This window comes from Dermacentor andersoni, chromosome 1 (assembly GCF_023375885.2).
Source record: "Dermacentor andersoni chromosome 1, qqDerAnde1_hic_scaffold, whole genome shotgun sequence".
NCBI classification, from domain to species: Eukaryota; Metazoa; Arthropoda; class Arachnida; order Ixodida; family Ixodidae; genus Dermacentor; species Dermacentor andersoni.
In genome coordinates this window covers 181324263-181339632 of record NC_092814.1, presented here as the reverse complement: position 1 = coordinate 181339632, position 15370 = coordinate 181324263, and the positions used below count along the sequence as shown (strand labels likewise).

At 50.1% G+C, this 15370-nt stretch overlaps 2 protein-coding genes across 4 annotated transcripts in view; one reads left to right on the top strand and one right to left on the bottom strand.

Annotated features, from left to right (window-relative positions):
* LOC126547251 (carboxypeptidase D-like) overlaps positions 1-15370 on the bottom strand; it is a 79624-nt gene that overhangs the window by 35206 nt on the left and 29048 nt on the right. The window lies entirely within an intron of this gene.
* LOC126547262 (uncharacterized) overlaps positions 2414-15370 on the top strand; it is a 92345-nt gene continuing 79388 nt past the window's right edge. For both annotated transcript variants that reach the window (XM_072288350.1, XM_072288349.1), the window contains exon 1: positions 2414-2542. In XM_072288350.1, coding sequence (XP_072144451.1) covers positions 2464-2542 — 79 coding nt within the window. In that variant the 5' untranslated portion in view covers positions 2414-2463. The remainder of the gene's footprint in view (positions 2543-15370) is intronic.

Below are 15370 nucleotides of genomic sequence, written 5' to 3'. Positions count from 1 at the left end.
GTCAGGGAAAAGAAAGAGATTCATTTTCTGTGGATTTTCCCTTGACACCGCCATAACGCCTCGTTTGGCTGAAGCTCATACATTTATCACAAGTTCGAACTCACAAAGATAGCGGGAAATCACAGAATAAATACATGCACCGTAAGTAAATGTTTCCTGTCAAAATGGCTTCCAAAATGCCACTTGTACCTTTTCCATTGGCAGACTTTCCAAATAAATACGCCCTCAAAATAAGTAGGGGCCATTGCGTACCACCCGAGTGAATCAGGGGCGTAGCCAAGGGGGGCTTATGTTTTTTCGTGCTGTCCATGCACCGCCTACCAAAGCAACCTCCGGCGCCGGAAATCATTCTGGGTTTTGCCTAGAATGTCTTTTTCACGCCCAAAAAGACATTTCACCGCAAACATTGCGAACTCGGGCTGGATTTCGCGGCAACGCCCATGCACCGGGAGTCGCATAACGCAAGCAGCCCCATCTGAGCACAAAGTTTCAAAGGCGTTTTGATGGCGAGCGGGCTCGCCGCGGCATCTCGCTGAGGCCGCGGAATCCATGGAGCGCACGGATGTCAATTCCGAAACTTTATGCCTATGGACGTCAGACTCTGGAGTTTTGCAAGACACGTAGCGCCACCTGCCGTTGCGAAGAGGCAGTAATTGAGTAGTGCGAAGCCCGACTCTCTTGCTAAGTTGCCTATGCAGATAGCAACTGCGAAACAACGATTTAACTAGATTTTGGTCCATATTGCGAGTGTTTTGCGCATTTAACACCCAGACAGAGAGCTATGAATTTCTACGCTAGTCGGACGCGCCGCCGAAGTGCCATAAAGCGCTTGCTGGCTCACTCTTCAAACTGATGGCGGAAGCGACGGCAACCACGATAGCTCCGCGCGCTACGAAGAAACGCCGCAATCAACGCTACTGTTGTGTTGTAAATCGCCATGAACGTGAAGGGCAGGATAACGTTCAGTTTTACCGATTTCGATTGCGATCGTATGAAGGGGAAACGCGAGAGCGCTGGATACGGGCCGTTCAACCTGTTGGTTAATCGGATTACTTGCATTCCCCACAACACAGCGGCTCGCATGAGAAAGTGCGACAATTTTGTTATTCTGTAATTGTGTTGCGTGGCCCTGACGGAGGACCGTGGTAACCATGCGAAAACTCAAGGATCTGCAGCCGCCACTTCGTTAGTAACAGAAAAAACAACGTTGCGAACCATCCTGCTTATGTACCATCGATATCTCCACCTTTTAACAGACGTCCGCGTCCGCTTGACTCAACAAGTGGAACGGGGAGATTTGGCAGGTCAGCGTAACCAAACATTTTGGTTCGTTTATGAATTCAAAATCCTGTTCTAGAGCATCGTCGTATCGCGAGCACATTTCTACTTTCGGTATTTTGCATGTCCTGCGCCGATACAACAAGCACGCTTCGCAATGTACTGAGCCTGCTCGACTGCGTTTTTCAAATGTGAGCAATAAAGTTGCTGTATAGGAGCACTGGATGAGTAATTGCGAGGTAACGCATGTGTGTAAAGAAAAAAAAATATCGCGTTTATTTACATTTATTTGTGCGCGCTTGTTGCTCGAAGCGTCTGCGAAAAGTTCAAATTAAGGTACTGAGCGATGCTGTAGCTCCTGCGAGAAAGAAAGATGCAGCGCGTAGGCACTGTAGGAAGCCTACTTTCGTTATGAGAGCTGTTCGCTGCCTTGGAAACCGTTTTCTGTCTGCTGCCCTGGAAAAGGCTATTAAAAGATTTACTCTCTGTAAATAATTGCGAGACAAAACATTACAATAAAATACATAAAAATATAGGAGATACTTAAGTCTTGTGTTCAGGACATATTCAACATGAACCAATTTGAAATCCTTAGATTTTTATGCTGATATGCCTATAGACAAACCTGATGCTCTCCGTACTTGCGAGTTGCAGCACGCCGAAATAACACTTGAGACTTTATTTTATATTGTACACGTACTTCGCCCTGCTGAGCTTCCTTTCCGAAGCGTGGATAGGCGGAAGAAGTTTTCCAGGTCCTTGATTTTTAGGAAACCGAGCCTCAACACAAACGAAAGAGAAGGGTCCACTGTGGTCTATGCACCTTCGCTTGCGGACAGCTTTTCTTGCACTACCCAGTTAGCGCCAAGGCTGCGATGGGGGCGCTGGTGACGGGTTTTTCCGCAGCGCCGCCTGGGCAGAGTCTGAGGTCTATAAATCTCATAAACTCTTGATGTGAAAGGTGCATTGACATTTACAAAGCTGTGCTTTAAATTTTCAATTGCGGAACTTGGTGGGTTTAATGTTGTTATAAACATTTGACGCCAAAGGTCTACTGACTTTTCTAAAGTCTTACATCGGAACATACAACGAGACAAGCCAAATCAACACACTAGCAGACAAGTTGACAAAGCACGCAGCGAGGGCGGATGAGTCGAAGCATTGTTGTGGTTCATTTGTGCCGTCATGTCACATAAAAAACATCTTTTTTCACTTTTTTCACCTACGCCAAAACATCCATGTCAAGACACTAAAGCCAGCCAAGGTAACTATACGTTCTTATTACTTTTATTCTCGAGGACACATTGAGCCTCTTCAATTTTCTTTTTGTTCTCACTACCCTCCCGCGGGCTGCCAGAGCCAGCCAGAGCGCGTATGTTTTTCTCGTGTTGCTCCGACCACCACGCGGCGCACTTCGGTGTGCGTTCGGCTTGCTCTGGCCGAGTGGATTTTCGCCCGGCAGAGTTTTGGACGCTTTCTGGCTAGCAGACGAGAAAAAGAAACAACGGTCGCTCGCCGCCATCACTGTGGGGACTCGACGGATTGCACCGCTTTCGCTTGAGCGCAACCTGTCCGGAAAGTCTTGTCTCGCCGGTTTAGGATACCGAGCAGTATGCGTATGGTTCTCGGTGGACCAAACGTCTCATGTTTTCTTTGATTGTTCTTCGGTAGCCACATTAGGTGCCAAAAGTAGGCATTCGAATGTGGCCAACATACTTTGCTGCGCATTTTTTTCATTTCGGTGCCCCCCCCCCCCCCACACACACACACAAAGACATTGTTGTGGCGCAGCGAATTGTCGCATGGTGAAAGTTCGATTTTGTTACTTCTTCTTTTGCGGAAAGTAATGGGGCACGGGACGCTTCAGTTGCCGGATACCATTATTATATTATTGCGATAGCAATTATATGGACATTCCAGGCGCATTCCTGCCGTCGCCGTCATGTTTCGTATAAAGTCCAAGGGCGATAACATCATGACCGCGCGCCGCATGCTGTATGGGTGAGCCGACGATGGTGACTAAGTCTTGTGTGCGCAAAGGAGAAAAGCGGGGAGCAAGCGCGCCGCCTTCCGTCGCGCGCGATACATCGGGGGGAGTGGATGGAATGGGGGCAGAATCTAGGATTCTGTGAATCTGTGATTGCTGCGCAACATGTTTATTTACCTTGTTCGACGCATTATATACAGTGACTTTTTCTTACATACGTAGATTTATTGGAGACTTACACGTATATTTAAATATCTTGTTGCGAGATTTTGTGTATACGTGCAGTGAACTTTCTTTCCAGTGACACTTTTTTTCCCTTTATCAAGCTGTAGCTTCGTATTTGTGTATTCCATTGTATATTCGCATTTCTAATGTACGAGGGCAAGCCAAATGAAAGTGAGCCAACCCACCCCGCGCAGTAATGGTTCGGTTCATTATCTGTGAGGCATACGCGTAGCAGACAGGCATCTCATTTACAAAAGTGACACGCAGGTGTGAAGAAGAAGAAACTTTATTAAAGACTAGTCCGGCAGTTTTTGTAGTGGTGGCCTCAGGTGGCGGCTCGAAGTCCTTGGACTCGGGCGGCATCTTCGGCTTGCCGGACGGCCCAGAGCTGGTCTGCCAGCTCTGAACTACTCTGAACTTTTGAGAGCCGCCTCCCAGCGGCGGCGACGCCAACGGAGAAGGTCCCCGGCGGCTCCCGCATCCGGGGCGGCGTCGGGAAGAAGCGAGCTCGAGCCTTCCCGTACTCTGGCAACGGACGCGATTATGGACGCGTCGCGAACGGAGCTGGTTTGATTACCGTTGTTGCCGGCACATTCCCAGAGCATGTGTCGCAGCGTTGATCTCTGTCCGCAAATTTTACACGTGTCTGTTGGATATAAACACGGGTAGCAGTGGTGTAAGATGGCGGGGCTATAGGGTAGGTGTGTGTCTGGAGCAACCGTAAAGTTACGGCCTCGTTCCTGTTCAATTTATCGTGCGGTGGCGGGAATGTGCGTGTTTCGAGTCTAGTGTTGGGTGAGGTCTCTGAACGTGGTAATGCGATCACCCCACGCACACTGTGTTTCTTGTTGCTGCATTTCTGTGAAAATAAATGTTATTTAACGCTCTCATACACTGGGTTGAACATGGTTACGTGACATAATGGACGCTCAAAAAGTTGAACAGCGTAGTGTCCAGAGGTTTTTGACAGCTGAAGGTGTTTCCCAAAAAGAAAATAGCAGCCGTGTGGCTGCCTTTTACGTCGGACATTGTATTTCATTCGCCACTATGAAGCGTTGGAGCAAACGGTTCAAGAAAGGACATGAGCAAAGACGATCAATGATCGGGCCAAAGCCACCGTGCAATCGGAAGTAATCGGAAGTAACAACGCATTCGAACGAGAATGCCAAGTAATATTATTGGATGTCTCGTGAGCGCGCAGGCTTTCGCCTTCATCCTCTTTTGCAAATCTATAAACGCATGTGGCGTACTCTAAGAAATAAAGCGGTACAAGCTTCCTGTTATCACCTGTTATGTTCCTTTTTTTTTTCGCCCCTTTTTCTTTCTTTTTTTTCTTTCTTTTAATGTCTTTTCCTTTATTTTATCACTGTACGGGAACCCTCCTAAAAAAAACAAAAGAAAGATATATATCTTCAAATATGTATTGCCTCACACTCACATGTGCAGGTCATAAATACCAGGTTCTCTAGCCGAGTGCCATCCATGCGGTATAACCGAGCTCAGATTGGTCCACCTTGACTGACCAAATAGGGCACCACTGTAGGTTAAATGAGGCGTACAACTCCTGCGGGACCCGCCGTGGTTGCTCAGTGGTTATGGTGTTAGACTGCTGAGCACGAGGTCGCGGGATCGGACCCCGACCACGGCGGCCGCATTTCGATGGGGGCGAAATGCGAAAACACCCGTGTACTTAGAATTAGGTGCACGTTAAAGAACCCCAGGTGGTCGAAATTTTCGGAGTCCTCCACTACGGCGTGCATAATCAGAAAGTGGTTTTGTCACGTAAAACCCCATAAATTAATTTTTAATTTAACTCCTACGGGGACGGTAGAGTATCCGTCTCCAGTGCAAGAGGACCGTGATTCAAATCCCGGTGCCACGCTATTCTCCACCGGAAAATACAAAAAAAAAAAAAACGTGTGTTGAGAAAATTGCACAAACAGGCCTGGAGTGCGGCCTGATCCCGGTGACCAGAACCGGTAACGCACTCTCTCACCAGAGCAGGATTGGCCACCCTGGTGCAGTACTTGGCCACAACCTCCTATATGAATACAACAATCGAACCCCGGCCCTCAGTCCCCAGCAGCCGCGAAGCAACTGACCACGGCGGCGGTCAGATCTGTGACGTTGCAGAGGGTGCTAAGAATACCTGGCTCCGGACAGGCCGCCATTGGAATCTGAACCTGGCAACGTTTAACGTTAGAACGCTATCTAGTGAGGCGAGTCTAGCAGTGTTATTGGAGGAATTAGAGGGTAGTAAATGGGATATAATAGGGCTCAGTGAGGTTAGGAGGACAAAAGAAGCATATACAGTGCTAAAAAGCGGGCATGTACTGTGTTACCGGGGCTTAGCGGAGAGACGAGAACTAGGAGTCGGATTCCTGATTAATAAGGAAATAGCTGGTAACATACAGGAATTCTATAGCATTAACGAGAGGGTGGCATGTCTTGTTGTGAAACTTAATAAGAGGTACAAAATGAAGGTTGTACAGGTCTACGCTCCTACATCTAGTCATGATGACCAGGAAGTCGAAAGCTTTTATGAAGACGTAGAATCGGCGATGGGTAAAGTCAAAACAAAATACACTATACTGATGGGCGACTTCAATGCCAGGGTAGGCAAGAAGCAGGCTGGAGACAAGTCAGTGGGGGAATATGGCATAGGCTCTAGGAATAGCAGAGGAGAATTATTAGTAGAGTTTGCAGAACAGAATAATATGCGGATAATGAATACCTTTTTCCGCAAGCGGGTTAGCCGAAAGTGGACGTGGAGGAGCCCGAATGGTGAGACTAGAAATGAAATCGACTTCATACTCTGCGCGAACCCTGGCATCATTCAAGATGTAGACGTGCTCGGCAAGGTACGCTGCAGTGACCACAGGATGGTAAGAACTCGAATTAGCCTAGATTTGAGGAGGGAACGAAAGAAACTGGTACACAAGAAGCCAATCAATGAGTTAGCGGTAAGAGGGAAACTAGAGGAATTCCGGATCAAACTACAGAACAGGTATTCGGCTTTAACTCAGGAAGAGGACCTTAGTGTTGAAGCAATGAACGACAATCTCATGGGCATCATTAAGGAGTGCGCAATAGAAGTCGGTGGTAACGCCGTTAGACAGGAAACCAGTAAGCTATCGCAGGAGACGAAAGATCTGATCAAGAAACGCCAATGTATGAAAGCCTCTAATCCTACAGCTAGAATAGAACTGGCAGAACTTTCTAAGTTAATCAACAAGCGTAAGACAGCGGACATCAGGAACTATAATATGGATAGAATTGAACAGGCTCTCAGGAACGGAGGAAGCCTAAAAACAGTGAAGAAGAAACTAGGAATAGGCAAGAATCAGATGTGTGCGTTAAGAGACAAAGCCGGCAATATCGTTACTAATATGGATGAGATAGTTCAAGTGGCTGAGGAGTTCTATAGAGATTTATACAGTACCAGTGGCACCCACGACGATAGTGGAAGAGAGAATAGCCTAGAGGAATTCGAAATCCCACAGGTAACGCCAGAAGAAGTGAAGAAAGCCTTAGGAGCTATGCAAAGGGGGAAGGCAGCTGGGGAGGATCAGGTAACAGCAGATTTGTTGAAGGATGGTGGTCAGATTGTTCTAGAGAAACTGGCCACCCTGTATACGCAATGCCTCATAACCTCGAGCGTACCGGAATCTTGGAAGAACGCTAACATAATCCTAATCCATAAGAAAGGGGACGCCAAAGACTTGAAAAATTATAGACCGATCAGCTTACTGTCCGTTGCCTACAAAGTATTTACTAAGGTAATCGCAAATAGAATCAGGAACACCTTAGACTTCTGTCAACCAAAGGACCAGGCAGGATTCCGTAAAGGCTACTCAACAATAGACCATATTCACACTATCAATCAAGTGATAGAGAAATGTGCAGAATATAACCAACCCTTATATATAGCTTTCATTGATTACGAGAAAGCGTTTGATTCAGTCGAAACCTCAGCAGTCATGGAGGCATTACGGAATCAGGGTGTAGATGAGCCATATGTAAAAATACTGGAAGATATCTATAGCGGCTCCACAGCCACCGTAGTCCTCCACAAAGAAAGCAACAAAATCCCTATAAAGAAAGGCGTCAGACAGGGAGATACGATATCTCCAATGCTATTCACAGCATGTTTACAGGAGGTATTCAGAGGCCTGGAGTGGGAAGAATTGGGGATAAAAGTTGATGGAGAATACCTTAGCAACTTGCGATTCGCTGATGATATTGCCTTGCTTAGTAACTCCGGAGACCAATTGCAATGCATGCTCACTGACCTGGAGAGGCAAAGCAGAAGGGTGGGTCTGAAAATTAATCTGCAGAAAACTAAAGTACTGTTTAACAGTCTCGGAAGAGAACAGCAGTTTACGATAGGTAGCGAAACACTGGAAGTGGTAAGGGAATACATCTACTTAGGGCAGGTAGTGACCACGGATCCGAATAATGAGACTGAAATAACCAGAAGAATAAGAATGGGTTGGGGTGCGTTTGGCAGGCATTCTCAAATCATGAACAGTAGGTTGCCACTATCCCTCAAAAGGAAAGTGTACAACAGCTGTGTGTTACCAGTACTCACATATGGGGCAGAAACCTGGAGGCTTACGAAAAGGGTTCTGCTGAAATTGAGGACGACGCAACGAGCTATGGAAAGAAGAATGATGGGTGTAACGTTAAGGGATAAGAAAAGAGCAGATTGGGTGAGGCAACAAACGCGGGTAAACGACATCTTAGTTGAAATCAAGAAAAAGAAATGGGCATGGGCCGGACATGTAATGAGGAGGGAAGATAACCGATGGTCACTAAGAGCTACGGACTGGATTCCAAGGGAAGGGAAGCGTAGCAGGGGGCGGCAGAAAGTTAGGTGGGCAGATGACATTAAGACGTTTGCAGGGACAACATGGCCACAATTAGTACATGACCGGGGTAGTTGGAGAAGTATGGGAGAGGCCTTTGCCCTGCAGTGGGCGTAACTAGGCTGATGATGATGATGATGATGAAGCTTCCCACTACCACAGAGCGGCTATTTTGCCCAGTTAGACGATTATGGTATTTCGGTTAGTAATCTTCGAGATAACAATAAAAATAACACGCCTTTTACGGTTGTTTAAATGTCGCCGCTCTTTAAATGTACCGTAACGCGGCTGCAATTATCACGGAGGAATCATTCAAATTAATCAATAACATAGCTGTGCGAAAAATAAAAATCGCTCTTTTTTCCCTGGGCCGCAACTTGAGAAACAGCTCTGAATTACTACCAGTACAATTATTAGACGTCTCGGCGATTGTACTGTGATTGGAGACGTATGGAACACGTACGATGTCCCGTGACAGCTAGTCGCCGCTTTTTACACTTAATATGCGTCACAGTAATAATTTGCATATGCTTCAACGCGTAAAAATATGCGTTGCGGCGAAGCAGACTTAGGGTAACCGGCCATTATACAACGCATATTAGACCTGCTATACATTCTCGTTTTGGCGCGTGAGTAAGAACGAGAGAAAAGTACAGCGGTGAGACAGTGAAGTGTGGCGCTTCACTGTCTCTCATCTGTCCTCTTTTCACGTTCGAAACTACGCGACAAAACAAGAATGTACAGCAAGCCTAAGCACGTACTTTCCCAGCAGCTCTTTCGGCATATTAGACCTTTGCGTCACGTGCGCTGTCCCTAACGCATGTTTGAATCTGAAGCTACAGTGAGCTCTATAAAGCGAACTGAGCTATGCCTGCACTGCCCACGCAAGAATGTCTGGGATTTAAATCTGACCTAGCGCATAATGAAAATTACGCTGCGGCTGTGTTGCACATGATGTGTTTTATTATTATTTCTTTTTTTTGCACTGGGGTCCAGGCAGTGTTTTTTTTTTAAAGATTTATGGCCGTACCTGTGCAATCGGGAGATTGGTCGAAATTCAAGAGTCTCCCGGAGCAATCGGGAGAGTTGGGAGGTATGCATGCCCCGTCTCGGAACCCCTGAATATATGGAGACGGTCTAACCAACCTGGCCTTCTTCAAATTGGTGACTGTGGACGTCCGCAGCATGGTGCTCCTGTCCGAAGGCACAGTGACGAGCAGCATCCTCGAGCCACCGTCATTCGCGGATTTCTGGCCCGGAAGCCCGACCAACTAGCTTCTCACGCTGAAGGAAGGATTTCACCTCCGAGAGAGCGCATTGTTGGAATCTCAGCGCAGACTCCCGTTATTGCAATCGCACCGCTGGCACGAGTTGTTGCAAATGGGTCGCAAGCCCCAAGGGTAGCGTTGGCCTGGCGGCCTGGGGCACAACTGGAAGCATCCGAAGGTCCTGGCAAAGCATGAGTCGACTGCTAACAGAACAACTTGTTTATTCTAGCATCGCAAAAGAGCGGCCGGTCAGGTCGACCGAAGTGGAGAGATGGGAGAGCGCGTTACTCAACAGAAGAAATCGGAGCCTCTCTCGGCGTCCGTGGGCTGCTGCTTTTATACTGTCGGAGTCGAGGGCAAGAAGGAACGGCTCGGGATGAGGCGCACGTGACGGCGCACGTGACGGCGCCACTCGGACACGTTGAGACGAGTAGGTGACGCATCCGCCGGGCCGGCGCCGGTCAGACCTCCTCGCTTCACACTTGGGGAGCTCCTCTCCCCGGCTGCCGCGCTTTGACAAGCGTGGGCACCAACATGCACACACACACACACGCACACTTGAAGACACGTGGCATTGAAACATGCCTGGACGCGCTTGGCGGGGAGGCGTATCGGCGGCGCTGAACGGGCCGAAATGTCCGCCGCTTTGAACGAAGCCCCGGCGTCCGTTGCATCCGCGCCGGCTATACCGCGCGTCGTAGGCGAAACGTAACAGACCGCCCCGCCGGGGGAAGGAGATCCCGATGGTCAGGGGACTGCATCCGCTGTCCGGAGGGATGTCGCTCGATGATGCTCATAACCGAAGTCGGGCGTCCTTCGGCGTTTCTTGAGCGCAGCGCACAGAGAAGGCCTCGTTCTCTCGTTCAGGTTCAAACAGGACACTGCAAAGTGACTTCGGGAGAGTTGACATTTTTGTTCTCGTTCCCGGCAAGCGTTAGAACTACGCCTAAACTCAACCGCTCAGTCAGCAAGCACGAAACAACCCTCACCAAGTCCTGCCAGGCTCTTTCCCCTTTTATACCACTGCCTAGTTCCTTACAGTAGTCTCGCAGCACTCAGAACGCGTCCACAAATAGGAAAATTGCACTAGAAAGCACGTTATCACTTTGAAACACTAAACAAAAGCAATATGTTAAAAATCCTGCCTCAGGAAGAAAAACATCAGTAACAAACAACTCTGAGGCTGATTCCTACGTTAGGGGCTTCGACTTAAGCCATCGGCGTTACCGTTGAGACTCCCCTTTTTGTAACGCACCTCAAAGGAATGTTGTTGCAAAGCGAGGCTCCAGCGCAGGAGGCGGCCATTTGTGGAAGAGATGGTCTGCAGCCATTGGAGAGGGCAGTGATCCGTCTCGAAGCATGCGAAGCGGAGATCGCAGCGAGCGACCGTACACTAGCTCAGCTGGCGAAAACCCCCTAGCCGCATGCGGCGCGGTCCTCAATGCAAACATCACCCCAGGCAGACACAGCTCCCAGTCAGTTTGTTGTGCAAACCACAATGCTCTCAACACGCGCTTCATGACGGAGTGGAGCTTCTCAATGGAATTCGACTGTGGGTGGTACACTGAGCTGTGTAACAGCTTTACCCCACACCTTTCGAGAAAAGTTGTCGTCAAAGCGCTAGTAAACACTGTGCCCTGATCTGATTGGATTTCCGCAGGAAAACCAACTCGCGCAAATATGGACAGTAGTGCATTGACTATCTCAACTGAGCTGAGTTCTTTAAGCGGCACTGCTTCAGGGAACTTTGTCGCTGGGCAGATCACAGTCAAAATGTGTCTGTACCACGTGGGTGTTACCGGCAGAGGTCCCACTGTATCAATAACGAGCCGTCTAAAAGGCTCCGTAATGATAGGTACCAACTTCAACGGCGCCCTCGATTTGTCCCCTGGTTTGCCCACCCGCTGACAGGTGTCACATGTCCTCACAAAGTGGTCTGCGTCCCGAAAACACCCTGGCCAATAGTACTCTTGCAAGAGACGGTCCTTAGTTTTCTTAACTCCTGGGTGTCCGGACCACGAACCCTCATGCGACAAGCGCAACAGATCCTGACGGTAGCACAGAGGCACGATCAGCTGATCGAACTCCACTCCCCTGCGGTCTAGATACTTCCGGTACAGGACCCCACCTCTTTCCACAAAACGAGCATTTTTCTTGGCGATACCTTCCTTGACATTGCAGCGTATGTTTTCTAGGCTGCCATCCTTTTTTTGCTCGGCTATCAAAGCCGACCGGCTGACTTTTAGCAACCTATTATGTCCGTCTGACGTAGGCGCGATGAGCAGATCTGCAGATAGCTCTTCTAACTTTCCCGTGTCGGGCATTTCCTCTCCAGTATCTGGTGCCTTCAACGCTACAGGCTCAATTTTATTCAGTTCGGACGTGCTCTGAATATCAGCGTGCTGCGCCTCTGACCCTTTCTCATTGTTCGACAACGTCGGCCTCGCAACTACCGCCTTTGCAGCGAGCTCCCGAACCTTCGATCTGGTTAAGGCTTGAACGCTAGCCTCACCAAACAAAAGCCCCTTCTCGCGCAGGAGGTGATCGGACCTGTTCGAAAATAGGTACGGGTACTGGGGGGGGGCAGCATAGATGACACTGCGGCCTCCGTCTCAAGTGCTCCGAAAGGTCCTTCAATAAGCACTTTTGCTACGGGCAGACACACGCTATGAGCTTCCACGGCTTGCTTGATCCATGCGCACTCGCCCGTGAACATATCGGGTTCTACGTAAGAGGGGTGAACTACATCCATCGTAGCTGCGGAATCGCGAAGCACTCGGCACTCTTTCCCGTTCACGAGGAGGTCTCGCATGTAAGGCTCGAGAAGCTTCATGTTCTCGTCAGTGCTGCATAATGACAAAAACACGACTTTTGTTTTTGTTTCCGGACACTGCGCCGAAAAGTGACCCGGCTTCTGGCACGTATAACACACGCGCGCTTGCCTCATCTCGAACCGCTTTCTGCGTTCGGCTTCGGCTGCCGCCGTTTCCTTACGTTCGGTCGGACTATTTTCACTCGCATCCGCACTACGTGTGTCCCCCCTTGCTCTCATGGGCGTGAACTTCGGCCTCTCAAACTTGGAGCCAAATTCACCCTTTTGACCGTCCTTAGCCCCGCGAGCCCGACTCGTCACAAACTCTTCGGCTAGCTCAGCGGCTCTAGCCACCGTACTAACGTCTGGCCTATCCAAGACCCAGTACCGCACGTTCTCAGGTAACCGACTATAAAACTGTTCCAGCCCGAAACACTGCAGAACTTTCTCGTGGTCACCAAACGCTTTCTCTTCTTTGAGCCACTCCTGCATGTTTGACATAAGCCTGTAGGCAAACTCTGTATATGACTCACTTCTGCCTTTCTCATTTTCCCGAAACTTCCGACGGAACGCCTCCGCTGACAGCCTGTACTTTTTTAGCAGACTCGATTTCACTTTGTCGAAATCCTCTGCCTCCTCTCTCTTCAAGCGAGCGACTACGTCGGCCGCCTCGCCGGGTAACAAAGTGAGCAAGCGCTGTGGCCACGTTTCCCGAGAGAACCCCTGCTTCTCGCACGTTCGCTCACAGTTAACCAGGAACAAACCAATGTCCTCTCCAAGCTTAAACGGCCGCATCAGGTCAGTCATTTTGAACAATACTCGTTCTCCTGCACCGTGTGCCTGACTTCCATTACGAGCGCGTTCCATCTCTACCTCGAGACGCTTCATTTCCAAAGCGTGTTGACGGTCGCGCTCCTCTTTTTCTTTCTCTTTTTGTTCTTTACGTTCGCGCTCCCTCTCCTCAATGGTCTCAAGGCATTCCGACAGCTCGTCATCCTCAGCTTCTAACTCAAGAATAGCCCTTAGCAGTTCTGGTTTTCTGAGTTTGTCTGAGACATCCAGACCCAACTCTCTTGCAAGCTCCAGCAATTTCGGTTTGCGCAACGACTTCAAATCCATGGCTGCTCTGAATGCTGCTTTCTCTACTGCCTACTATTGTCTTGCCGCAAACTAACCCGGCAGCAACGACAACCACAATTACCAGCTCTGTTTCTGACACTAACAAAAGCCTGGCAAAACTCAGAAGAAGAAAGTCCCGCACTCACCAAACCTCGCAGCCAAGAATTCAGCGCAGTCGTTCCGCTGCAGGCAACCAGTCATCACACAGGGCTCGTTGCACTGCTCCCGGATGGTCGTTGTGCTGCTCAGCATACAGTCAACCGCATATCTTCTCTGCTGGCCTCCGTTGTCGCGATCTCACCGCTGGCAGACAGTTGTTGGAATCTCAGCGCTGACTCCCGTTATTGCAATCGCACCGCTGGCACGAGTTGTTGCAAATGGGTCGCAAGCCCCAAGGGTAGCGTTGGCCTGGCGGCCTGGGGCACAACTGGAAGCATCCGAAGGTCCTGGCAAAGCATGAGTCGACTGCTAACAGAACAACTTGTTTATTCTAGCATCGCAAAAGAGCGGCCGGTCAGGTCGACCGAAGTGGAGAGATGGGAGAGCACGTTACTCAACAGAAGAAATCGGAGCCTCTCTCGGCGTCCGTGGGCTGCTGCTTTTATACTGTCGGAGTCGAGGGCAAGAAGGAACGGCTCGGGATGAGGCGCACGTGACGGCGCACGTGACGGCGCCGCTCGGACACGTTGAGACGAGTAGGTGACGCATCCGCCGGGCCGGCGCCGGTCAGACCTCCTCGCTTCACACTTGGGGAGCTCCTCTCCCCGGCTGCCGCGCTTTGACAAGCGTGGGCACCAACATGCACACACACACACACACACACGCACACTTGAAGACACGTGGCATTGAAACATGCCTGGACGCGCTTGGCGGGGAGGCGTATCGGCGGCGCTGAACGGGCCAAAATGTCCGCCGCTATGAACGAAGCCCCGGCGTCCGTTGCATCCGCGCCGGCTATACCGCGCGTCGTAGGCGAAACGTAACAGCATGCATACCTTCAGCGAGCTGACGCAGGCCTATAGGGCCGAACGCCAGCTCTACCCCCACCACACCCATCCCTTACCCACCACCACCACATCCTTTGACGCCGCCTGCAGACACGAACACTCACCACCCCCTGTCTGCAATCCCGTATCCACCCGGGTGCCTTCACCCCAACTTGCTGCTTGTGCTCCCACCCCACCGCTACCCTAACACACATCCTTATGGAGTGCCCGGCTGATCCTCCCCCACCGGGCTCGGAGCTCTCCACATGGGAGGAATGGGAGGCCACACTGCACGCGACGGACCTGCACTGGCAGAGGACCGCCACCACGCGGGCTGCAGATGTGCTGCAGCGACATGGACTAGCGGACCTCTAAGTGCAGTGGGGCCGCGCCTGGCCCGGGCTTGCAGCCCACACCAGTGGACATTAAAGTTTCCTCTCTCTCTCTATTTACCTATCTATCTATCCGTGGCATCATGTCGCAGCAAGACCGGTGCCACATCACGGTAGCTACGCTTTCTCTTGCTCTTCGCCGTGATGTCCCGCCTCCGGGACCACAGGCTTATATATGACGCACTCAGGACGTTCGTGCTGGCCCGACTTAAACCGGAAGTGCCACGTCACATTCTCGCAGCCGTGAAGCCAGGACTCCATGCACTTGTTTGTGGCAGAGCCAGCCGCGTCGAGTCCTCCTTCAACGGCAATTACTCCTCGCGGTCCGTCACTTCAATAACGGTGTTCTGCACCAGCCTGCGGTCCTCCACCCGGCTTTGCTACAGATTCCACTCTTTCCCTGACAACGCTTTCGAAAACGCCAGGCAGCCAAAA